Consider the following 27,545-nt stretch of genomic DNA (forward strand, 5'->3'; position numbering starts at 1 on the left):
TTTGGAGTAGCAGCCGATGTATTGACCGCACATCAATCACAAGCACTGGACACTCACGCATTGCAGCGCTACAGTGAGGAACATGCATCTCACCTTTGAAAAAGCAGTCTTTGCTGTGGACCACATAGATTCTCCTCCGCTTCAGGCAAGCGGTGCGGTACAGCTCGCAGTGGTTCTCATAAAAGCGTCCGTCAGAGCCACACACAGGCACAAACGAAGTGTGGCAGCTTTCCTGGCACACACACTCTGCACGGCCTGTTACCTCCCTGAACACACACTCCCGACCCCGGCCACAGTATGTCCTCCTGCATGGACCCTCATCTGCAGAGAGAAAAGGCTAAATGTTAAAATCAACATGGTTTTGTGTGAGATTTACCGGCCTGTGAAACAATGTCATCAATCCCTCTTAGCTTTTATGAAACTTTCATATATTATCATTATGATATTAAAAGGAAAAGACTGTAAAATTGCTATGGTAAAAACCTATTAATTGGTTAAGAGTAAGGTGCCATACTATATAATAGATACAAGCTTAAATATATATATATATATATATACACACACACCGTATCACTGCCACTTTATTAGGTACACCTGTTCAAACTGAGCATCAGAATGGTGAAGAAAGGGGCTTTGAACATGGAATGGTTGTTGGCCTGAGTATTTCAAAAACTGCTGATCTACTGGGATTTTCACGCACAACCATCTCTAGGGTTTACTGAAAATGGTCCAAAAAATAAAAAAATATCCAGTAAGCTGCAGTTGTGTGGATGAAAATGCCTTGTTGATGTCAGAGGTCAGAGGAGAATGGACAGATTAGCAGTTAGAGATGATAGAAAGGTAACTGTAACTCAAATAACCACTAGTTTACACCAAATTATGTAGAACACCATCTCTGAACACACAACACATCAAATCCTGAAGCAGATGGGCTACAGCAGCAGAAGACCACAGCGGGTGCCGCTCCTGTCAGATCAGAACAGGAAATATTTTCTTGGCACACTTTGGGCCCCTTAGTACCAACTGGGCATTGTTTAAACACCACAGGCTACCTGAGTATTGTTGCTGACCATGTGCATCCCTTTATGACTACAGTGTACCCATCTTCTGATGGCTACTTCCAGCAGGATATTGCACCATGTCCTAAAGCTCAGATCATCTCAGACTGGTTTCTTGAACATGAAAATAAGTTCACTTTACACAAATGACCTCTACAGTCACCAGATCTCAGTCCAGTAGAGCAGCTCTGGGACGTGTTGGAACGAGAGATTCACATCATAGATGTGCAGCCGACAAATCTGCAGCAACTGCGTGATGCGATCATGTCAATCTGGACCAAAATCTCTGAGGAATGTTTCCAACACCTTGTTGAATCTATGCCACGAAGTTTTGAAGGCAAAAGGGTGTACCTAATAAAGTGGCCAGTCAGTGTGTGTATTGCTATACATATATTGTTATATTTACATTTTTAAATGAAAAAGAACAAGTATTAATTGATAAAACATTAATTGACAAAATTCACGGTCACATTTTATGCTTTTTCTTTAAATGTTTCTTCTTAGTTTTTTTCCCCTGTTATGTACATTAGGGTTTTATGTGACATCTAATGTTGTTAAAAGACTGTTTATTGCTTATTTTAGTGTCATGTGTGTAACCATGGTGGTGCTTTTGTGTTTTTTACATTACCTTTAAACGAAATATAGGTTTTAACTGTACATTTATGTTTAATATGTAAAACCTAAAATTTTGCTACTGTATTTTTTTTCACAACCTTTCTGCCAACCACAGCTGCTTTTTTTTTTTTTTTTTACTGTTAATTCTGTTAATTTTATAAATGTCACAATTTACATTGTGGGATCCCTCAACATTTTCATATGGGTTTTTATAATAGGGATTTTTTTTTATTTCTGAGTGAAACAAGGTCTGTCGTAGATGTACATTTATAATACAATGTGAATTACACACTCATACTGAAAATGTAAATTCTGATGCGTTTGTTTATTTTAAAGTATGCATAAAGTCCAACTACAGTAATTACATTTACCATAAATCTTAGTTTGCCCCTTAATTATAAAACCCCAATATAAAAAACATACAAACCAACATAAATCCCATCACATTTTCCTCTGAACATCCTCTTTGGGTCTCACATTACAAAATGAACCAGAGTTGTAGTAGAAAAACAAAAAACAGAACAGCATGTTTGTAAAGCAGTTTGGACACACTTTGGTTCACTCGATCCCAGATAGTATGTTAAAGTTTCTCCAGCCAAGTCTAAAAGCTCGCTCCCTGATGATTCCTCCATTGGCACTGGAAAAGCTGCTGAGATCTGGATATTCTTTCCAGCGCTGCAGGAGTGCAGTAAGGGAAAACTTCTGTTGGAGGCGCATGCTGGATTTTGGGCTTGTGCAATGTCCATGCCAGTTTTAGTACTTTCTTTGGGCGACAGCTGATAGGCAGGAAATGATTCCCTATTAGTGGCATCAAACTTGGATCGGTGTCACCTATTCTCTATTACATGCAGTTAAATGAAGTTAAACAGTACACATAATCAGACAGTAGAATGTGTTGACTGTTAGAGATTAGGAGCGAGTCATTTTCAAACATCAAGACAAATACAACCATGACACAAAACACGATACTTTCTTCTCTAAAGAGAATATATCCATTCTGAGACAGACAGGATTATACAGCCTAGAAAGAGAATAATCACTAAAAGCTGTCATTCACTTCAGTTCATCACAATCTCACGACGTTCCATTAATTAATGAAGCTGTCTGCACTGCTCAATGAATCTTTTATTTACACATTGTTATAATGAGAAGACAAGCTTACAGAACTCAGCACTTGACAAAATCTCAGCGTTTTGAGTGCTGAGTGAACAGTTGAGGCTCTCCTGAACACAATTGCACACTGGAGCTTTTGCCAAATATGTTTCGCCAATATCAAATGGGGTTAGTGTTAAGATCATAAGGAGGGCGATTGAAAGAGTCTTACTGAAGCTTACTGAACTGTTGACAAACTATGGTTAAAAAAAGAAAAAATATATATATGTCATGTGTAATTCAATTTAGTGTGAGTCTTAAATGGCATCAGAAAAATTTGAGGAGATTTGGTTTATTTCCTCCATAAAATATTTTCTAAACTTAGGATGCAAATTGGCTTCATCCATGCGTTAAGTTTTGTTCAGCTGGAATTATTTGGTATAACATCACATGCAGCCAAAGTTAACTTTATTTAAGAAAAACACATGTGGTGCTTTCTGATTTTTACACAACAACACACACAGTGACCTTAAATGCTCACTTTTTTTTAAAACTGGGTTTTAAATGAGTATGGCTAACAGTTATAATAAAACCTGATCAACAGGGCAAAAAATGCGTGCCTCCCCTTAAGGTCCCAGCCTTTGTCATTTGGTTTCCTAATTATTTACCGCACATCCATAAAGCAACAGCAGACATGAACACCCAGCCCAACATCGTGACCTTCTTTCTCCATGTCAAGGTTGCAGACAATTACCAGATCATTTGTTTTCCCTGAACATTGAAGCTTAAGTGCTTAACTGAGCTCTGATTCTGTGAAAAGGACTTCCTCTTTCTTGGGACGCCTGCTGTCCGAACATCTCCTGCCTTTCCCAGCTCTTTCTCTGCCCCAAGTTAAACAATCTGGTCCAAAATACAAAAGCTCCTTTTACAGCACTATTAGCAATTCTGCAGGGATGTCGTCCTCTTTGCAATCATGGCATGCGCTCGCTGACAATTCCCAACTGCACTCCACTCTGATTTACTTAAGAAGCTAAAGAGTTGATTTGTAATCCATTCAGTGTGGGCAGTGAGACAATGTTGATACATGAGTCTTAAAGGTTCCTCCGAAAGCTCTCAAACTCAGCTAAGCCGATCAGCAGTAGAGCTAATGCGTTTGTTTATCTTGACCATTCTTGGGACTGTTAAGAAGCTGAAAGTCATTGCTGGTCCATCAGCAATCGCTCCAGGCCTGGATGACAGATGCTCAAACAATTCATTGGAATCACCCAGGCATCCACAGTTTGCAAGTATTGTTCATCGGCCGTGGATTGCTCTGGATCTGATCCCATTGTCATCAAGAAAATGTGACTAATTGATTCCTTTCACAGGGAGTCATGCAGACAAGAGCGACAGTGGTGTAATCCCTAAAAGCTTACATCATATGAACAACTTCCTCTCTGACATTAACCACAGACCACCCTCCAACCTCCAGGGCACATGAATTGTAAAGTTCTGCCAGACAGAATTTGGCTTGTCAAGTTTCTCATATGATGAAATGTCATTAACCACCAACCCCCCACCGAATACTAACATGAAGATCCTTTAACATCCATGGAATCTTTCCACTGAACAAAAGTTTTTTAATGATATTAAAATTCCTTCACACTAAGAAAAAATGCTTATTTTCAGAACTGTGTACTAAAACGTTCAGTCACACTTTAGTTTGGGGACCAGTTCTCACTATTAACTAACTATTAGCAATAACCTTTCCTCAATAAACTCATAATTTAGTGCTTGTTAATAGTTAGTTTTGGTATGGGGTAGGGTTAAGGGATCTAAAATATGCTCATGCAGAATAAGAGGCCATTCACACAGAATGTGTCTATCCAAAACACAAGAGACAGAACTCAGGAAGGAAAGTGTTACCAAATTATAATATAAGAAAGATACATATGAAATCAACCTACTTGAAAAAAATCTCAGATCTCATATTGCCTACTACTACACTTGCTTTATCTTAAAATGTTAAGTTTATGTAAGACACAAATTACTGTGTTGATGAGGATAATCGCAAAGATGGGCATTTTGACACATAACTATGTGTATCTGAACTTTTTAAAACAAGGCGAATAAAAGAACTCAAGTTTAGTCAGGTGCTGTACGAGCAGTTGCACGCCGTGTGTATCTTAACGCACACATTTACCAACAAGAATTATGCCCCGCTGCGTTATGTCCATGTATAGTTTAAAATCATTTGTTTTTAAACCACAATGATTGAAACGCATTAAACTGATAAACTTGCATCATGACGCGCAAAATGATTGACATTTTTCTACGGGGGTATTTCCCAACCCTTAAGCGAACATGTAGAGTTTGTTTAAACACTACAAGCCAAATACATCCATCAAGGTAATAATCAAACTAACCTAAAATCTGTGTGGATGATGAAGCTGTGTTTTTATCTGCTCCATGTGCCTGGTCCACTTGCTGTTCCACAACTTCTACTCCATCATCAGCTTTAGTAAAATAACCTGATAGCTGGGGATTTTACTGACTATGTTTTATCTGTGGTTTGTTTTTTTAATTTTTTCTATTTCTTTTGAGCCTCTCTCACACATATGCTTTAGAATAGCTGACATTTTTACTAATCAAAGATTGTTCTTTACATGACTATTTCCAGGTTAATGCCAGAACTAAGTGAAGAGTGGATGTGAATGCGGACATCAGGTGCAGCGATCACTTAATAGATATGTGTACAGTTCGTTCAAAAGTCAAACACAGAATAAATGGCTGTTGGACCGGATGACTGATTACCTGTGCTGGATTACCTAGACCCCCCAATTTCCGTCCCCAGTTGCAAAGTCATGTGTTTATTGTGTATTGATTATGTGCTTTTGTGCTGAGGTGTTTTTCCTGTTCTCACACTGTGCAACCAAAGAAGCATAGTCTGGGTGTTGTTTTTTTCTCTTCTCTTTCCTAATGTTATGCTGTATCTCTTTCCCTTGTACTACTGTATTTCGTTGCCTTGTTCCCACATGTGCAATGACAATAAAGCTGAATCTGATCTAATCTAATCTAAAATGCATTTGATTGGTAAACCAAATTCAAATATGATGTTTCAGTCTCTAATGGTAGTAAATGGAATTTACAGCAAAATTCCACTAAATAATAGCGCTAATAAGCTAATAATAGCGCTCATTTCGAAATTGGTGCTCCAGTCAATACTCCACAGCCAATCATGGGCCCCCACCTTGCTTGGGCCCAGGAGATATCCTGGTCACATGACATGGCCCTCTCAAAGCAACTGTGACAAATAAATAAAGAAAACAGTTCTTTCTCGTCATCAAGTCTTCAGGGATATTGGATTTATTGTGAAGCAGATGAGCGTGATTGTAAGGCAGCATGTCATGGTTGAATCTCTCTCTGAGACCAGCCACAGCAAAATGATGTTGACAGCACAGGAGATATCTGAATATCAATGCAGTGGCACTCCGAGCATGTGCTGCTTTCATTCTGTTATCATCCAGCGTGCTTCTCTGTATAAAAGTACAACATTATTAATGTTTTTGAGATTTTTCCTCAAATAATTCTTCAGCCACTTCTTCAGATAACAGAAGAATCTCTAACAGAACACTCTCATCTTATTTCAACTGGCCACACAAGCAGAAAGATAATGTGAATGTTTGGCTGATGTGGTGTGACTAGGGCTGTCGAAATTAACAATATTTAACACAATAAATGCATCATTTTTTTTTTCTTGCTTCATTCCTGTTTTATTGGAGCACAAAACTTGCTTGGACTTTATTATATGTGCTTAAACACAAACTATATGCTAGAAATTGTATTATATAAACAGTATAGACTTAACAATTCACTCTGCTTTTAACCTGTAGATGTTTGATGATAATGTCTGCATAGTTATATATTTGTCCTTGTAAACTGGCTTGTCGCTTAATATCAATTCATCTGTAGCAGTGCTGATGCAGCAGCTCCTCTATCTAAAAGCAAAACTACCCGCAAATCACCTGTCCCACGCAGCCGAGACCAAGGACACATTCCTGTAGCACCTCTGACCCGGGTGTGAGCTCATGATGATGCATTTCCTTTCCATAATAGTAATATCATAATGCAGATATTAAAGACTGCAGGCCTGCAGCTCCAGAGACAAGATAATCACTATAGTAAAAATAGACTGAATAATGATTTGCTGACTACTAATCATAGTAGTAATATCTAGCAAATTTATACTCAAAACAAGAATAGGATATTTGCATTATAACAATAAAATCTGTGTTATTTGTTACTGTAATACAACAAACAGAACACCAGGAATTACTGAAATCTTGTATTTAACAGAAGGCAGACAGGCTGAAATTCCTATTTTTAGTTGGCAATCGAAATGTCATCCTATAAGGTCTATTACATCCTAAAAAAGATAAATAATTTTGTTTAAATAATATTTTGACTTGACAGCAGAATGTTGATGTGCAGAAAACATACTGACTTGCTTTATACACTGCATACATTTGTAAGTGTGTGTGTGTGTGTGTGTATGTGTGTAAATAATAAACATGTTTTGATGTTAACCAAACTATTAAATAATATTAATATAAACAAACTATAAAAAAAATATTATATTTGCCTGTAATAAATTAGAGAATTACCTTTTCTGGTAGTCAGTACATGGCTTTGTTGCTCATTTGCATTACATTGAGCTCTGCTTATTGCTTTTAATAAATCCTGATAACACTTACTGTACATTGTATTATACTCTATAAATATAATAAAGAATTTGCAACTTTTCTGAAACTGCTACTTTTTCAAGATGCTTGGAATCCTTCTGACTATAGTAAATATAATTCCCCTTCAGGAACTCGAGCTGCATCGGAAAACACTATGGGAACACATGTGATTCAAAGTCCACACTTTGTCGAGACACTGATTCCCTTAGTAGATTATTTAGCAGCATGGAAACTACTGCTAAATGTGTCTCAATGGGTCCTACACACTGTAGAGAGAGGCTATAGAATCCAGTTTGGTTATCCTCTGCCTCTGTTCAAAGGGGTTACCCCGACTCTGGTGGGTCCCGAACAGGCTCTGGTAATAGAACAGTAGTACACACCTTCTGAGGACGTAGCAGAGTCTGGGTTCTACAGCCGGTACTTCACAGTTCCGAGAAAGGTTGAAGGTTTGCTTCCTATTTTTGATCTGCGTCTTTTGAACCCCTCGTGACGGTCACGATCGCTGTGTCACATGTCTGGGCTTCCAGCACGCTGAGACTGCGTTCGTGGATGGCTCATGTTCTCATTGCGGGGACATGACCATCTCGGCGTTGAGATCGAGACTCGATTAACTTAAAAGGTATAGAGTCCCCTCTGCCACACCCCGTTCAAGCTCTTCTTCTCGTAAGAGTGCTACTTCAGCTGGTGGCCAGGGTGATCTGAGGGTTACCGTGTGGGCTTCCCCGACAGGCGAACCTCCTCGGGCCACACCCCCCTCACATACGCCGCAGCCAGTTGAGTTCTCGGATGAGTGTGCTGGACCCTCTCAGGCTCCTGACATCTCATTCGGGGCTCGTGAAGAGGACCGTATGTCGATCGCCGCATCACAAGGCGGGCTTGAGTCCTTGGGAGATGAGGGTTTGGCTGCGTTGCCTCCCTCGGGAGTGCCAGCTTTGTCCGAGTCCGATCCCGAGCTGACGGCCGTGCTTTCCCGGGCAGCAGAGAGCATCGGGCTTGAGTGGAATCCTCCACCCTGTCCCGAGTGCTCGAGGCTGGATGATTGGTTCCTGGGGGCACCAGGAAGTAACTAGTTCATGGAAGGCACCTTTAACTGCCTGAAACCGTTCTGGTTCTTCCTCCGCCTTCACTGCCCTCGATGGCGGGGCGCTTCTGCCCTGCATGCCATGGCCTCACTTCAGGTCTTTCAGGCCAAGCTGCTCCGGCAGCTGCACGAGGGCGGTGCTGACCCAGGGGTTTTGCAGGAGGCGTGCACTGCTACCGACCTCGCTCTCTGGGCGACGAAGGTCACTGCGCGCTCCTTGGGTCAAGGGATGTCCACTTTGGTGGTCCAGGAGCACCACCTATGGCTGAACCTGGCAGACATGAGGGAGTCTGATTGGGCTCAGCTCCTCAACTCCCTGGTCTCCCAGGATGGCCTCTTCGGCGACGCGGTAGAGAGCTTTGCCCAGCAGTTCTCTGCCGCCCAGAAGCAGTCTGAGGCCATCAGACACATCCTGCCCCGGCAGCCCACTGCTGCTTCCACCCCGCCGCCGGCACAACCTCAGCCTGCTCGTCGCCAAGGGCGCCCCCCTGCGGCCTCCTCCACTCCCGCTCGGCCACAGCAGCAGCCTTCACCCCGGCCGCAGTGAGGAGATGGTCGCAGAAGGGCGGCACAACCCGTCTCTGCCACTAAACCTGCCAAACACCAGACCAAGCAGCGTTCCTGAGACGGGCGACCTAGAGTTGGAGACGTCAGCTCATCAGGAGATGGTAGCAGGACCACTCCTTCCCCCCGGAGGAGGGCCGGGGGAGAATCCTTTGTTCACGTTTTCTTTTTGTTCTGCCACGGGCCCTGCGGCCGGTGGTACCCAAACCTTCTCTAAAAGAGCGGTTTCCTCCAGCTGACATGAAGTCCGGCTTTTACAGCCCTTACTTAATACCCAAGAAGACAGGTGGGTTCCGGCCAATCCTGGACCTACGTGCCTTGAACCGAGCTCTTCACAGAATCCCGTTCAAGATGCTAACGCCCAAGCGCATTTTCGAAGGCTGTCTCCTCCCACGCTAAAGGTCTATGTGGCTGCCATTTGGGCTCACCATGACCCTGTTGAAGGTAAGTCTCTTGGGAGGCACGATCTGATCATCAGGTTCCTGAGAAGAGCAAGGAGGCTCAATCCGCCTCTCCCTCAGCAAGTCCCCTCTTGGGACCTCGCAGTGGTTCTATCAGCACTGCAGAGAGCTCCCTTCAAACCCTTGCTCTCAGTAGAGCTAAAGTTTTTATCTTTGAAAACTGCGCTCCTGACGGCTTTGGCTTCGGTGAAGAGGGTCAGAGACCTGCAGGCATTTTCAGTTGACGAAGCGTGCCTGGAATTCGGGCCGGCTAACTCTCACGTTATCTTGAGACTCTGGCCTGGGTACGTGCCCAAAGTTCCCACCCCTCCTTTTAGGGATCAGGTGGAGAACTTGCAAGCACTGCCCCTGGAGGAGGCAGACCCAGCCCCGGCGCTGCTCTGTCCAGTACGTGCGCTCCGCACCTACGTGGACAGAACTCGGTGCCTTAGGACCTCAGACCAGCTCTTTGTCTGTTACGGAGGCCAGCAGAAGGGAAAGGCTGTCTCCAAGCAGAGGTTATCCCACTGGATAGTGGATGCTATTGTCCTGGCTTATCAGGCTCGAGACCTGCCATGCCCCCTAGGGGTGAGAGCTCACTCAACTAGGAGCGTAGCTTCCACCTGGGCGCAGATACCTGTTTTCTGTAAATCCTCCCACGGGCAGGCAATCTGCTAGCATATGTCCTGCTGGAATATGCTACCCAGTGTATTCTGTGCGAGCTATAGGCCCTCACTCGTGCTGGCCTCACGACAGGGTGCTATCACTCACACGGGTCGCTGGAAGACAGCCATGTGGCGTTTTGTAAGGGACCCCATTCGTAACGTCGAACTTGACTGACTGAAAGGGAACATCTTGGTTATGTATGTAACCCTCGTTCCCTGAAGGAGGGAACGGAGACGTTACGTCCCCTTGACACATCGCTGTTCCGCTGAACGGCCGGGACATTGGCTCGGCTCCTCAGCTAAGACTTGAATGCGAGTTGCTCGCGTTGCTCATTATATGCGGGGCGGAGCTCGCAATGCAAATTCCGCAGACCAAGGTACTTTGTGTACCATTGGCTCGTTTTGTACCACTCGAAGGTGATTGGGCTCTCGGGCGAGATCCCATTCGTAACGTCTCCGTTCCCTCCTTCAGGGAACGAGGGTTACATACGTAACCAAGACATTACATATGTAACCTGGAGATGTTACGCAATAATGAAAAAAGTTCACAAAGTAAGTATTTTAGTTTTTTTTTATTATTATTATTAACTTCTACTACAATCAGAATCAATAAGCGTGATCACCCTTTGCTTTTGAAACATCTTTTTATTTTATTTCCAAACATTTCTTTCTTATGTATATTTCAAACTGGTACAATAAACCAAAGAATATACATAACTATATAAAATATATTTATTAGGGCTGTCAATGTAGTATTATTTAATGCGATTAATAATGGAAAAATAATGCGTTAGAATGATTAACACATTTAAATGAATGAATTCACAGGTTTTAACAATGATTTAGTGACTCATTCAAGACAGTAATCTGCTTTGTTTGAATGAATCACTTTAATGATTCACTCAGTAAGAGAGTGACTCTCCGCCACCTACAGATGGTTTAAGTTTCATATTTAGTGCAACATTTGATAAATAATAATAATAATAATAATAATAAAGAAAGAAAATAAAAAAATTCATTATTAGTTGAAATATTAATAAACCTCTAAATCTCAGTTTGTGCAATACATTCTATGCTGAATAAAAATATTCCTTTCTAAAGCTACTTTTTGTTGTAATGTCCATTCAATGATTTTCTCAATTAACACAATAATGACTTTTAATTTATTTTCTCAGCCCAAATTAGTGTGTGATTAATTCATGGTTAATCTGATTTATTAATCAACACATCATGTAATTAATTAGTCATTTTCATTTTTAAAAAGTTATAATTATTTTTTAAAGTTATTATTATTATTTGTATTTTTTTTACTTTAAAAAAAAAAAATATTTTTTATCAAAATGTGCAAATAGAAGGTCACGTGGAAAGCACAAGGCTGGGACCAAGCAAAAAAAAAAAAGAAGGAAAAAAAAGAAAAGAAAAACAACATGTTACTGGATTTCTACTCATGTGTTTAGAATGGCAGCAAAAGCTGGCATCAGCACTGTTAATGTTCTTAAAGCCATTATTTTCACTTATGTTAATGAGTCGCCCTCTTTGTGCTCCACATACTGTCTGTGCACATTAATGTTGGCGCAGTCCCTCGTAAATGACATTTCCCCAAGCGCTTAAGAGAGAACTCACAATAATTAATAACAGCAGACAGCGGTTCATAGGTACCGTGATCCCTAGCATATCTTTTCTCATTATTCTCTGTGCTCCTGTAATAATTATGTTACAGAATTCCTCTAGTGATACCATTTCCATTCCTGCACCGTTGCTAAAAATACGTGGAGATGGCTTACAGAAGCCCAGAAGGTAAGACAGCTTCCTATAATTATAACTCTAAATAAATAACCTCCGCAGACAGAGAACAGATTTTGAGGGGGTGGCTCATCTCTGGAAAGAAGAGAGCTAGAGAGAATATAATTGATTTTCATTTTATTAATCACTGAATCGTTATAATACAGTTATGCTGCTACAGATAAGAAATGAGACTATGTGCTTTGAGAATGAGAAATGCTTTTTCTGTGTACGGCGGGTCATGCGTGCGAATGACCGGTGGAGGTTTGTTGTTCTGTAAACAAGTCCAGAGAGCAGCCGCAGAGGCAGCTGTGTCCCAGCCTTTCACTCTCTCACAGAAATTAACAGCATTGCACTTCTTTTTACAGACTTCAGCAAACTATATATTGGCCCAAAATGTGTTTCAGTGTCTGATCTTGTAAGCATAAAAGATATTAATGCATAACCTGGTTCTGAAGGTGGATGGAAACCTGTGGGATGTAGACCAGCAAATTCATGTCATGTTAAATCAATGATTTCTTTTTTTTACATTCTGGTAGGAGTGGGCGACAAAGGTTTTTTTTCTTTTTTTTTTTTTTTATCAGAATCTTCCTATAATTTTTTTTTATGTAATATTATTTTTGCTGTCAAATGAATAATCGCATCCAAAATAAAAGTTTTAGTTTACATACTATATGTGTGTGTACTGTGTATTTTTATTATGTATATATAAATACACACACATGCATGTATATATTTAAGAAAAATATGTAATGTTTATATATTAAATATATTTATATATGATATAAATTATGTGAATAAATATATACTTGAATATGTGTAAATCTTTTCAAAATAGATGCTGTATGTGTGTGTATTTACACACACATATATATTATTGTGTAACAAAAACTTTTATTTTTTATGTGATTAATCATTAATCATTTGGCAGCACAAAATATTATATAGGTATATAATATTGGCATATATTAGAAGTTGACTGATACCATATAAAATATCATTATCAACACAATTCTATATTGATTAACCGCTAATAAATATATTATTTTTATAAAAATGTAAAAAAATAAAAATAAAAATAAAAAAAAACATGTATCATCCACACATTTAAATTAGTTATAGGCAACTAGAAATGAACAACCATTTAGAAAGTATTTATTAATTAAAAATAATATTTCAAAAACATTTTATGTGGTATAAATTAACAGTTAATTTATGAATTAACATAATTTAACAATGAATAGTATATTTCTAAATTGAAATTAACCTTGATTAACAAATGCTGTAAAATTGTGACCTGTTAGTTTGTGGTACCTAATGCATTTAAGGGTTAGTTCACCCAAAAATAAAAATTAGGCCATAAATTACTCACCCTGAATTTATTCTAGGTGTATATGACTTCCTTCTTTCAGACGAATCCAGACAGAGTTATTTGAAAAATTGTCTTGATAATCCATTCACCTCACATGGATCATATATTAAGATGCTGATTAGACAGCATGATTATTGGACAGGTGTGTCTTAGGCTGGCCACAATAAAAGGCTGCTTTGAATTGTGTAGTTTTACTGTATTGGGGGTTCCGGGGGGGGGGGGGGGGGATCTCTCTGGCCCTCAGGATCTCATCACGGTATCTCTGTGCATTCAAAATGCCATCAATAAAATGCACCTGTGTTCGTTGTCCATAACATATGCCTGAGACGGTTTCTGTAAGAAATTTATTTGGTTAGGCAAAACGATTGTTGCAGTGAAGATGCTGGATATGAAGCTCCTGGGATGGTGTGGTTACACATGGTCTGTGGTTGTGAGGCCGGTTGGATGTACTGCCAAATTCTCTGAAACGCCTTTGGAGATGGCTTATGGTAGAGAAATGAACATTCAATTCATGGGCATCAGCTCTGGTGGACATTCCTGCAGTCAGCATGCCAACTGCATGCTCCCTCAAAACTTGTGACATCTGTGGCATTGTGCTGTGTGATAAAACTGCACATTTTAGCGTGGCCTTTTAGTGTGGCCAGCCTAAGGCAAATCTGTGCAATAATCCTTCTGTCTAATCAGCATCTTGATATGCCACACCTGCGTGGATGGATTATCACGGCAAAAGAAGAAGTGCTCACTAACACAGATTTAGACAGATTATTTTGTGTACATAGAAAAAAGTTAATCTCATGAAAAATCGGGGCAAAAACAAGTGTTGCGTTTATAATTTTTCATTTCATAATTAGAGGTACAAAATGAGGATTTGTAAAGAAGAATATCTGAGGATTTCGATATAAGCCAAAAGGAGACTTTTCCTTTGCTAAAGTAAGGAAACTTAGCTTCCTTTGCTACTGTTAACAAACGTTGACCTCATACGTCATTCCCCGGAACTGCTTCTGTGTACTGTTGGCGCAAGCTACATTCAAGTGACTATTACCAAAATATTTCCCCTCTTTTCCTTTTCTTTTTATTTTCCTCAAAAACTAAGGAAAATTCATTTTTTTTATAGACAAAAATTGTGTTCTCACTTTATATGATGCATGTTTACTACATGGTAATGGTCATGCAGAATAAAGTATTATATGTCCTTTACTGATTCAAATCAGTAACGTGAGTAAAACTGAATTATGAAAATAATTTAAACTACACTGTACTTCAGCTGCTGTAACACACCTCTTTTAAAAATCAGGACCAAATATGATTACAGCTTACTCACAAAGGTCCTTCACTTTTCTGTTATTAACACTGCATTCTATGCTAACAGAAAAATGTGTGAATATGAAATGTGTGTTTGAACAGCAGATGTAATTCATCAAACGATGGCGAGCTCTTGTTCCTGTTGCTCGAGCACAGAAGGTTTGGTGGTGCATGTTTTGAAGCAGTGATATCTTCTGGCAGACCACCGAGGGAAAACTGTGTTGTGGCTTGATTGGATTGGTCACTCATAATTGTCCTCTCTTTTTTGCACCACTGGGAAATGCATATGCTATTATGCTATCTTTTCAGCAGCTCCCATGACCCACTTTTTTGGGAGTTGTCCCACCGTCCCACGACTCTCTGACGTGGCTGATACACAATTCATTGAAATTCCTGAATTTACTAACATAAAAGACACAATTACGAATAGAAAACATCAGAGCTAACATTCCATTCACAAGCAGTAACAGAGATCCTTCACATTTTGCTCTATGCATTCATTCCTCTCACCTCGACATACAATTACAACACGTACTTAAGTCGATCAGAATGATTTCAAGATTCAAGATTCAAGATTTGTATTCGTCAAATACAAAATTATATATAGCATATATAACGTGCAATCTGGTGCAATCTGTTAAATCTGTTACATTTCTAAAATTTAGCATATGTGGAAATTAACAAATAAACTTAACATATATTAAGTTGTATAAATGAACAGTTAATGTATTGCAATAAACACAAATTAACAATAAAAAGTATATTTATGATTTAAAAAAAAAATCTGATTAACAATTGCTGCAAAAACTGTTTGTGTTCCTAATGTCTTAATTAAAGGTAACCCATTGAGCCTTATTGTAAAGTGCAACCATTTGTTTTTGTAGCCAAAATTTTGCACTTCTTGGCTTTTTCTTGTTATTCTGCTCGAGGACAATGGACACTGCAGACTGTGATCTGCTCACCTGATTCAGTGAGTAATATCCTATAAATTATTCCACTGGACTAAAGATAGAATCTCTCATCTCTCTCTGTCAGTTTTCATAAGCACTTTAAAATATTCAGTTAAAACCTATGATTACAAACTCTGACATCTAACTCCTTGAGTACTACTGGTACTACTAACTGATTGTTTACAGTGGGATTTTCTTCTCTGACTCTATCTTTGCATATGCTGTGAGTCTGAGTTGTGTTTAATGTTCATCTGGGAACAATGTGCATCATTCCATCATCAATTATAAACCTTTGCCAACACAGGAGGATACATCTCTATATTTCTAAATATGATAAATGTTCACCGCAACTTATATTTCTTTTTTTTTTTTTTTCCTCGATGCCACTCAGCCGGTGTTGCCTGGTCCACCATCGAATGCAGAATTGGAAATGTGGTGAAAATGACTTTTTTTGGTTTGGTTCTCCAGTGCAGCACTGACTTTTGTTGTAGGTTGACGTCGTCCAGACTTACGTGTATGGCTGTGTTGTATTCATGATGAATATTTCAATCTAACCCTTAAGACAGGAGGCTGATGTGTGCTGGCAGCGGTACGGCACAGCTGAGACTCGGCTCCTGCGGCGGAGCGGCTGCTGTTGAGTGAGCTAAAGCGCTGCATCACAGGGACAAGCAGCCAGAGTTCATGTCTGTTTTAGCAGCAGCTGGGCCATGAGCGGATGGCACTGCACTCTCAGATGAATGCACCTGCAGCATGTCACAAAACACTTATCCTTCTCTCTTTCAAAACCAACATATTTATGCAAAGGACAGAAAATAAGAATATTTTTGAATATTTCAGCCTATATACCAACACAACTTATTTTCATGAGTAAGAACTGGTAGAAATAGCTTTTTAAATGAATTCTGTATGATTTTTTTTTCTTCTGTTGAAGAGAAGGATGTCATGATGCATGCCAAGTCGATTTAAAAATGGTAAAAATACATATCGATTCAAGTTGGTTGAGATGTGAAATGAATCTTGATACATTTGGTAGTGGCGGTTTATCTGAATGCATCTTCGAGGGGAACTGACTGTCTTCAGAAAAGTCTAGGTGCTATTTTCTTTTCATCTTGTCTCTGTATAATGCATATTAAGGTAGTGTTTATAAGCTCAGTGCTGCTTTGCTGACAGCGGTAAACAAGGAAATGCTTTATTGCAGCTGTTCCACAAGCGCCACCTGTTGTCAGAGAGTGAATCTGCAACTCTTTCAGCTTGTCTGGTGTTTCTGTTTCATGCAGATATGTTTTACATAGTATAGTTCCACAAAGCTAAAGTCAGACCTTTCTGGTTTTGCTTCAAACTTGAAATTATGCAATGTAACTCAAAAAATGCTCATGTTGCATGCTTTTTGGATCATGAGGAAAATACAGTGGTTGTCTTTATTTTTACATGGAACGAGCATGGATTGTTTATATGAAAGTACTTATTTTACTTGCATTATTTTATTTATTTGATCTGTGATTTGTTTTTAAAATTTCAATTTAGTTGTTATTTTATATATATATTTTTTTTTATGGTAACACTTTAGTATAGGGACCAATTCTCACTATTAACTAGTTGCTTATTAGCATGCCTATTATTAACAATAGGCTGTTTATTAGTAACTATAAAACACATATTCTGCATGACTATATTATATGTCCCTAATCCTACCCAATACCGTAACTTAACAACTACATAAGAAACTATTAATAAGCAGAAAATTAGGAATTCATTGACTAGAAATCATAGTTAATGGTTTGTTCATAGTGAAAACTGGACATAAAGTTTGACCAGAAAGGTGCAGCATTTTGGCTAAGAAATAATAAAATGGCACCTTTTCATTTTATAATCGGTCTTCTCATTTTGAAGAATGAAAATGATTCATTTGAAAAATCGTATTGTGAAAACTAACATTGTATAGCATCGTAAGTTGAGTGAATTATTACATCCCTAAATAGACAGAAAAGAGGATATTTTGAAGAATGTTGGTAAACAAACAGTTTCTGGTGCCCACTGACTTCCATAGTATTTTTTTTTTCATGTTTAATTTCATGTTTTAATTCAATGTGTTACTTGCCATTTTTTGCCAGTACTGTACTTATTCGTGAAAATTTCTGAGTGAAACTTACTGAAAGAAATGTATAAGTAGGCCGGTCATTTTTGACCATTCACACCACAAGTGAAACAAGATACGGGAAGGAGATTAATCACTAAAATAAATAACAATAAAAACAAACAAAAATAATTGATAATAATAATTATTATTATTATTTTGAAGTTATAACTTGTATATACTTTTTTTTTTTTTTTAAGTTGTACCCTATGTGAGCAAAGTTAGTACGTTTTAGCCCAATGCTAAACATTAACTAGCCTTTTCTGGGAAAAGAATATCCTCTATAGATCAAATGAGGGTTAAAGTTTCTAAAAGTTGTTTTTGTAATAGTTCACGATTTGCTCTCTGTCAAAAGACATTGTGCTCTTCCACACATCAGCAAACTTACTTACGGGTTCATGGAGGGCCAGCAGAACGTGAACTCCCTCTCCCTCTCTCTCAATCAAATCACAATCCATAATTGATGTGACGGTAAATAAGTGATGAGAGATCAGCATGAGAGCATTACACCTCTATGGAAATCTAAAAGAAGCCGTTCCCTAGTGTAAAACCAAAATGACCAGAGTGGGCTGTAAAAGAAAAGTCAGACACAACAAACCTCAGGCCAAACAAACAGGAAATTAATGAATGACCACACATGCTTTCAAAGAGGACGGTGCTCATATGCTACTAATGGACGCTATTGAAATGAATACTTTCAGCAAATGCAAGGCATTTGTCATCAGTCACAGATGATTTACTTTTCTTTGGCCTGCATAATTATTTCATAGAGCACAAAAAACTTCATGAAAAACCGTCCTAATATTGGCCATTACTTAAAAACGCCCCAGCTGCAAATTAGCTACAGCTGTCTTAACCAAATGGCCAAACACTGAAGCACTTGCCGCTGGTTAGTGTTTATGCGTGTGTGTTTTGTCAAGATTTTAGTTCATCTTAATCTGCTAAGAGACACTTCATAGGGAGAATTTATTTAATTACATGAGTTTTGATTGGCAGAACTAAACTGTAACACCACCTGCCTTTCACCAAAACACACGAAACACGAAAACACAAAACCCATTAAAAAAATCTAATGGAAAACACAGAATATATTAAATTTCATGGGCCCTAAATTTAAAGGTAACAATCTGTGTAGTTTTATTATGAAAAAACAAGTTAAGTTTCCATTCATTCTCAAGGTCTTTCGGGAAAAAAAATTGGCCATCCCTCCTCGACATGATTCATCTCTCCCACTGCTAAATAATGACATCATTCATGTGCGTTCATCACATAAATGTGATCACAGTGACATGACATGAAGGCAGTCTGAGGCCAAAGCTTCCTCATTACAAACCCCGCTGAAAGAGTGACAGAGAGAATCTCTAATGGAAAAAAATACAAACAACACCAGTTCTTTCTGTTCTGTGTGTGTCTCACACACACATACTCGTGAAAGTCACTGAGAAACCTCCAGTCTATTCTCTTGCAGCCATGATATTATGAGAGCACTTGCCGTGGCTTCCCGGATGAAGCCATCATCAGGGAGCACTAAAAGCAAATTCTGACCCTGTTGATCATCAATAATGCAGAAGAAACCAGGGTTAAAAGAAGTGCACCGGCGAGCAAAAACATAATTCATCCAGAAGGCTAGGGGGGCGGCACTCTCTTGTCTTATAAAGTTTAAATAAGCCTGGAGGCCCCTCCGTGTAGCTGTCCACATGCGTTACAGCATTAGCTCAATTACTGCCGATGCCTGGAACGCCTGACTGCATTTAGACCGGCCCGTCTGACTGAGAACTATTCAAGACGAGGAGAGAGCAAAGCATGTTTCGTCCTCCTAACGGAGCCTCGCTGAGCCAACAGTGCAAGTATTTCACTCACATTTACGTCTAAAATAGAACAGTAAAATGCATTAGGAGCACATAAAAAAATTGATATAAAAAATCTTAAAAGTAACTAGAATAAAAAAAAAAAAGTCTGTGAAGGTCCTTGAAAAGTCTTAAATATCATAAGCTGTGTAACAATTTATAAGATCTTAATTTGAGAATGGAAAAACAGGAATCGCAATACAGCTGAGTGTGATTATTAAACCAGAAGAGGCTATAATTTCTTTAAGTAAGGGATCCATGGCTATGCATTAAGTAAAGAATAACTGACAATGGGCTGTTGATTTATTAGAAAGTTTTGCACAGTCGATGTAGTGATGCGGCCCAAAACAGAGCGGAGTTATTCCGCTTAAATGGTTACCACATCTCACAAAATAATTTATTGCGCAGCTAGCCGTGGATTATCTATTATAAACTAACAGTATTTCTATCGTTTTTACCTCTTGTACACAACCACGTCCGACTGATCTGAGGGCGCGTGTGCTTTCTGGTGTGTGACGTGTGTGCGTGTTCTGGCTTAGTCAAACACGGAGCGCTGGAAGTGATCTCTCGCGCATGTACATCACTCATTGTTTACTGTTTAACACACGATACGCAACCAATCTGCACTGTCTGAAATATAATGTAGTAATTGTAATTAATTAATTGGTTTATAATGCACCCTATAATCGTTGCAATTATAATAAAAATACAACACATTACCCTACCGGACTATAAGTTGCACTTTTTTTCATAGTTTGGCTGGTCCTGCGACTTATAGTCAGGTGCGACTTATTTATCAAAATTAATTTGACATGAACCAAGAGTGTTTTCTCTTGGATCTTGGTTCTAAATAAATGCGACTTATAGTTCAGTGCGACTTATATATGTTTTTTTCCTCGTCATGATGTATTTTTGGACTGATGCGACTTATACTTAGGTGCGACTTATAGTCCGAAAAATACGGTACTCAGGCCATCCTTCAAAATATTCTTGTTTGCTGTAACCCGACCGACCCTGTCAATTTAGGACTTTTTTTTTGTTGCTTTTAGTCCGACTGACCAACCAACCAATTTATTTATTTTTTTTACATCTTTTTTTTTTTTTACAACTAATACAAAAGCAATAAAATAATATTAATCATATTTTAGTAAGTATTGTTAATATATAAATTGCCTTGGCCTACATACAGTCGAAGGCTACGTTCTTTCTTAAGGGGGGGGGGGGGGGGGTGAAATGCTCGTTTTCACTCAATATCCTGTTAATCTTGAGTACATATAGAGTAGTACTGCATCCTTCATAAAGCCAAAAAGTCTTTAGTTTTATTATATTCATAAGAGAAAGATAGTCTGTACCGATTTTTCCCGGAAAAACACGACCGGCTGGAGGCGTGACGTGTGGGCGGAGCTAAAGAATCACGAGCGCGAATAGGCTTTTGCGTTGAGAGCATGTGGAAGCTGTGACATTACCGTGAGGGAAAACCCATCATCCAAAACAACCCATGGCTAACAGTCAGATTCAGCGTATATTTATGATCCAGAATCAGATCCAGAGGTTGAAACTGAACGAAAGCAGCAGCAGCAACGACTCGCTCCGAGTGGGGCTCGAACCCGGGTCTCTGGCATGGGAGGCGGACGCACGAACAAGGAGGCAGAGATATTTGAAGCAGTTTTACTCACCGCCTGCGGTTCCAACACACGATCGTGACCCTTTTTCCTTGTAAATATTGCGTAAATATTCCTTGCGTAAATAAACGATACGCAAATCCGTCGTCAAACTGGGCCTTGTGAACAAGCATCTTTGAAATGCAGGGAATAAACAAAAACACTTGCACAACTCCGTTGATGCTCTGTAAAAATAAACTCCATCCACTGGTCCCTTAATGCTGTTTCTCTTTTGGTAATCTGTGCAGGGTTGTCTTGCCCTGGCAACCAAAAACACACTTCTTTTGTGACTTTACGCGACGCTCTCGCTCTGATCAGTGAAATGTCTGTGCTGCTCAGCCTCGCTATACGGGAGCGCGCGCTCTTCCGGCAGAAGATATTTTCCCATATAAGGAAATTCCGCTCCATCTAGCGTCACACAGAGCCATACTCGAAAAAAACTTTCCGAAACTTGTGACAAACCGGAAGGAGTATTTTGGGAACAAAAATACTCCTTCAAACGTACAACTTAATTTTTGAAGCTTTGTCCATGTTTAGCATGGGAATCCAACTCTTTAACAGTGTAAAAAACTCAGTATGCATGAAATAGCATTTCACCCCCCCTTTAAAAAAAAAAACCTGTGACGTCATCTATGTTTACACGGATGTCACACAATGGCCTGTGCGTTCACTTTGTCTCATTCAGTGTCAGAGTCAACGGTTCGCGCTTGGTAATAATGGCTGCTTCTGCAGTAAACAAAATGTTTGCGGCCACTTTTCAAAGTCATACGGGTTCGGGCACCATAATACATCTAAAAAATTCATTAATACAACTTGACACCGCTTTAACTCGACACGAAGTTCTGGAAAAACTGTGCCCAGATATTTTCCAAAATAATTGATTTCGAATTGATTGGATCAACCAACACAAGTCTCGAAAACAAAAATAGGAAATTTATTTTAACGGCCTTCTCTCTGAGCACGTCCAGTTTTCTTTTTTTTTTTTTTTGGAACACGCGTCACACAGCAGCCGCAGCTTCGGAAACACGCATAACAGCAAATAATACTTCTGCACAATGTTTATCTTTTTACAGCAGAAATGTGAAATGTGCCAGTGTTCAGATAGTCTCATGCATACAGATACATATTCGGGCTAGAATCGCCTACGTATGCGATGTTTTTTTGTTTGTTTTTTACATTTCTAATTGTAAACAGCCATGTTGAAGCCTACAGTAAATATTTTGAGTTATGACAGTCCAATCAGCTTATTGTTTTTCGAGATTGTTGCACTCCTGTTTGTCATTGTGCACGTAACTTCACACCAATAAATCATCAGAAATATTTGTCTTTACCAATATATTGAATCTTTACATTCCTCCTGCCTGTTGTCTGTGGATTTACCTATATTTGGTGTTATTTGCCGTATAAAATGCATCTAAACATTCAACTTTAATTGTACAATCGATTCAATGAAAACTTGTTTCTCAAATCAAACAGGATTTTTTTCAAAGTGACAACCCAAGAAAGCAAAGTAAACGGTCTCTCATTTGTAGGTTGCATTGACACCTAGCGGTGGATACAAGTAAAACAGTATAACAGTACCCCCTTTTTTTCTTCTCACCTGAAATTCATGCAATAAACATGTTTTTGACAAAGATTTCAATTTGTTTGTGGTCTATATAGCCTGCATCAAAATGAGGTTTGCAATGATGAGCCCGAAGGCACGGGTTGAAGATCCAGTCAATGACGTCACAATATGCTAATTTGTCTAAATTCATACCTACGTAAGCACCATCACCAAAATTTTACTTTTTTTTTTTTTACATTGAAACTCATAGACAGAAAAAAATATAGACCTACCTACCGACCCTTTTTTTATTTTTAGTGTTACTGCAAACCAAAATATTTTTAAGGATGGCCTCACTCTATTGACAGCGTGCCATTGGGTCCCTCTGGCATTGGACATCGCCTCCAGTTTATGCGTGGCAAACTAAAAACAATGTGCAAAACACTGCGTCTCAACAGCGGAGAAAACTCAGGATCTTCAGTCAGGCAGGTGTGTGATGCGATACTGTCAATGTCCTAGTCGTCGTCTTGTAGTTGTGGCATTGCTATGTTCCATTCGTGACAACATATGCTCTCCACTTCTGTTGGCATCTCACAACACTTGCTACTAAAACAACGCCAGTTTCAAAGAGATCTCTGTCTCTCTGTGGCTTGAAGTTGTGCTGCTGCAGCGGATGCTTCCTCCATTGCTCTGAGTACTTGATCTGTGTATTCTGGTTCAAATAAATATGGAGTGAATTTTTTTGGTGTGGCGCTTAACAGTCGTTATCCTGTACGTCTAAATATGTTTAGATCTTCACAGTAAAAGGTAACACTTCCGAAATCTGTGTCAACAGTGAGTGATGTACACGCGCGAGAGATCACTTCCAGTGCTTTCCGTGTTTGCGCAGACTAAGCCAGAGCCCGCGCACACGTCACACACCAGAAAGCACACGCGCCCTCAGATCAGTCGGACGTGGTTGTGTACAAGAGGTAAAAACAATATAAATACTGTTAATAAATCAATGTGTACTTACGGTGGGGAATTGTTTAATTTGGACTCCTCTGTGCAAGCTCTTTGAGTTTGAGGCTTTGAAGAACGGTTTGACCTAAAAATATCAAAATGGAAACTATTGCAGGAACAAAGACTCCTACATCTTGGATTCCCTTGAGGTAAGCTAAAACATACCAAAATTTTATTTCAAAGTGAACTATCCATTTGAAGATGCTTGCAGTGCAATATTTGAGCAGAAAGGTAAAAATGACAGCTATTTTCATCAGTTATGGATCGTTAGCTCTAGCATTCTGCACACTTCAAATCAGACACAGAGATGAAGTGCAGTAAGATCACATTTATTTGAATTAATTATCGAGAGAGAGAGAGATGACAGTTGTGTGTGTGAATTACCTTGGTCTGTGAGTTTAGTTACATCATAAAAAAGATTTACCTTTCTTGTTGTTGAGAAATATATTTCCATACACGGTATATTTAGCAATTTAGTATACAGTAGAAGCTAGTCGCAGGGCAGTGTTTACAGCAAGTTTCTGTGCTCCTTAAAGCTGCAGTAGGTAACTTTTGTAAAAATATTTTTTTTACATATTTGTTAAACCTGTCATTATCTCCTGACAGTAGAATATGAGACAGATAGTCTGTGAAAAAATCAAGCTCCTCTGGCTCCTCCCAGTGGTCCATTGCTCCCGTTAAGAAACAACCAATCAGAGCTGCGGTCCGTAACTTTGTTTGTGTTCAAAATGTAGAAAAATGTATATAATAAGCGAGTACACCATGAATCCATTTTCCAAACCGTGTTTTTAGCTTGTCCTGAATCACTAGGGTGCACCTATAATAAGTGTTTATATTCGGACTATTTTAGATTGCTTCGGGGGAACCGCGGCGGAGTAACCCAGTACCTTTGTGATTCTTCATAGACATAAACAGAGAGAAGTAGTTCCGGCTACGATGTTCTTCCACAAGACGCAAGCAGTTCTGTTTATTAACCGCTAGAGCGTCAAAAGTTACCGACTGCAGCTTTAATGTTTCTGTGTGTGTGCGCATCAATTAAACCATTGCATTAATTTAGAATGGTGATTAAAATGATTTGAAACTACCTGTGCATTAAATGTTTTTAATGCACACCTGCCAGCCAATACTAATTTAATATTCAGACAGACCATGGCATAAATAAATAGTTTTGCATGTTTGAAGTCAAAATGCATAACTGTTGTGATTTCTACAGGCTACACTGATTTTGTGCTTTAATATGTGATTTGATTAAGTATACAATACTGATCCAAAATTCACAGTAAATTCTGTCCACAATTTCCATGTTACAGTACAGAAGAAGACTGTACTCATGCAGCACTTAACATCATATTATATATTTTACACAACATAAGTCCCTGGCCTAAAGATTCATTCATCACACAAGAAATGAAAAGTGAAGTCAAGCACAAACTGACTCTAGCATCCATTTAAAGATGTTTGAAAGTATTGTAGACATAAGAAAATGCCAGAAGACAATGACACTCGTCTCTAAACTGCAGCTTTACACTCACAGCCAGTGTGTCTCTATTCATGTGCCACAAATGTGTTCCTAGCCTTGAGGGAAATTCTCAAAATGTGACAGTTTGTTAATGAACTGTCTGCATTAATATTCATTACCTGACTACCACAGATGTTAACACAGCCTTGAGTATGTACTTTGTACTGAGACTGAGAATGTCTCCACGCAATCACTTCACCTTTAAGAAAAACGCGGCTTTACATCCTATGGACGGGAGTGTGGCATGACTTCAGGAATACTGCATTTGCATTTATTCAGAGCTGTCAGATTTAAAGTGTCTTGTATCTGCACTAAGGGCCCCTTAAAATGTTTAAAGACCCCCTGTGGTGCCTGAAACGATCGATGATGTTGTGCGGCACAGAGAGAGGGTTCATAATGCTTAATGCAGATGTGAATAAATCAATATGGCCTTTAAAAACACAGCCGAAGGACGACAACTTGTTTATCAAAGCAAAACTGAGCATTTTTACATCAGAATAAGCACAAAAGCTTAGCGGTAAACACTGTGGAGTCGAGCCGAGAGCACACATTACACATTTCCCAGCGTGACTGTGAGTGGAGAGCGTTCCCGTCAGCCGCTGCATCACACATGGACTCAGATCCAGGCCCTCGTCTGCCATCTGCACTGAGCATGGAGGATTTCAGGAAAACACAGATGGACTTGGCAGATACAAAATGATCAAGACAGCAAAGAAGAGAAAAAAATTACCTTTTTGACACTATCTCGTTCTCAGACTACAGATGCAATGCTCACTATCTGGACACCCTGAAAAGTCACCAAGAAAGCAGCTGCATGATGCACTGTTTACATTACGCTACATGATGTAGGTTAGACTACTGCACGAGCACATTTAGAGTTCACACTTTCACTGTGTGATTTTGTCTGTTAAAACACATTCGGGATTCCCCATAAATTCAAGATGACTTGTATGACTTTTATTCGATTAGATTAGATTCTAAACTTTATTGTAATTGTACAAAGATATGGACACCCAGGTATTTGAAACTAGAAACACGCTATGTGTGTGTGTGTGTGTGTGTGTGCGTGAGTGTGTGCTCTTGTTTTTGTGTCATATCAGGACACAACTCTGTATAATGACATGGGTATGACACAGGTATTACAAGGAGAGGGTGACTTATGAGGACATAACCCATGTCTCCATTTTTCAAAACGCTTATAAATCATACAGAATGAGTTTTTCTTTTTTTTTTCTTTTTTTTTTTGAGAAAAGTAAAAATGCACAAAGTTTCCTTTGAATTTTCATAGAATATACAGTTTGTACAGTATAAAAACCATTACGCCTATGAGATGAACCCACTTTTCACAAAAACAAACGTGTGTGTGTGTGTGTGTGTGTGTGTGTGTGTGTGTGTGTGTGTGTGTGTGTGTGTGTGTGTGTGCGTGCGTGTGTGTGTGTGTGTGTGTGTGGTCTTTCTTAGTCCACCAGGGATCCACAATCAGTTCCTTGGTCTTCTGGATGTTGAGTGCGAGTTTATTGTCAAAACGTTGTCTCACTAAATGAGGACGTAAACACAAGAACAACATCCCCAGAACTGCTCTGAGAGTGACTTCATGAGAATTTGACCGTTTGATTTGAATAAAACTAACGTCATATTACATACACAGAACTGTAAAGGTATTCACGACAATCCGTCAAAATAAATTAATTTAAAGACAAGTATTTGCCAGAAATGTATTAATATTGTTCAACAGAATGTACATAGCCTACTACTACTAAAGAGAAACAAACATTATTTTTTAACGAATAATCACACAACATCTCTTCCATGTTTTAATTTTAATAGTAAATCCCCTTTGTTTACCAAAAAAATTAATAAAGTTTGCTTAGTTTTCAATAAGATAATATAAATTAAATTAATATTTTGTGCCTTCATCTGATCACCAGAAAAAAACTGTAAACAGACTACAGAATTTCTGAGGGGGAAAAAATGTATAAGGCTATTTTAATAAACTTCATTAAATAATTTTAATAATTCCATTTCAATAATTAGACATGCTAAAACATGTTAAAATGTATATGTTTTATTATTTTAATTAATTAGACATGTTTTTTGACATGCTTTTAATAAAAATTTAATTAAACCATTAAAAAGGAGTAAAGAAAATGTGAAAAATGAAATGAAAAATCGGAATCCAGAAAAAAATAAGAAT

At 38.8% G+C, this 27,545-nt stretch overlaps 1 protein-coding gene across 1 annotated transcript in view; it reads right to left on the reverse strand.

Annotated features, from left to right (window-relative positions):
• The window catches only part of LOC127942148 (follistatin-related protein 4-like), a 191,347-nt gene that overhangs the window by 112,336 nt on the left and 51,466 nt on the right, over nucleotides 1–27,545 (reverse strand). The window contains exon 4 of the mRNA XM_052537756.1: nucleotides 94–321. Coding sequence (XP_052393716.1) covers nucleotides 94–321 — 228 coding nt within the window. The remainder of the gene's footprint in view (nucleotides 1–93; nucleotides 322–27,545) is intronic.

This window comes from Carassius gibelio, chromosome A21, assembly GCF_023724105.1.
Source record: "Carassius gibelio isolate Cgi1373 ecotype wild population from Czech Republic chromosome A21, carGib1.2-hapl.c, whole genome shotgun sequence".
NCBI classification, from domain to species: Eukaryota; Metazoa; Chordata; class Actinopteri; order Cypriniformes; family Cyprinidae; genus Carassius; species Carassius gibelio.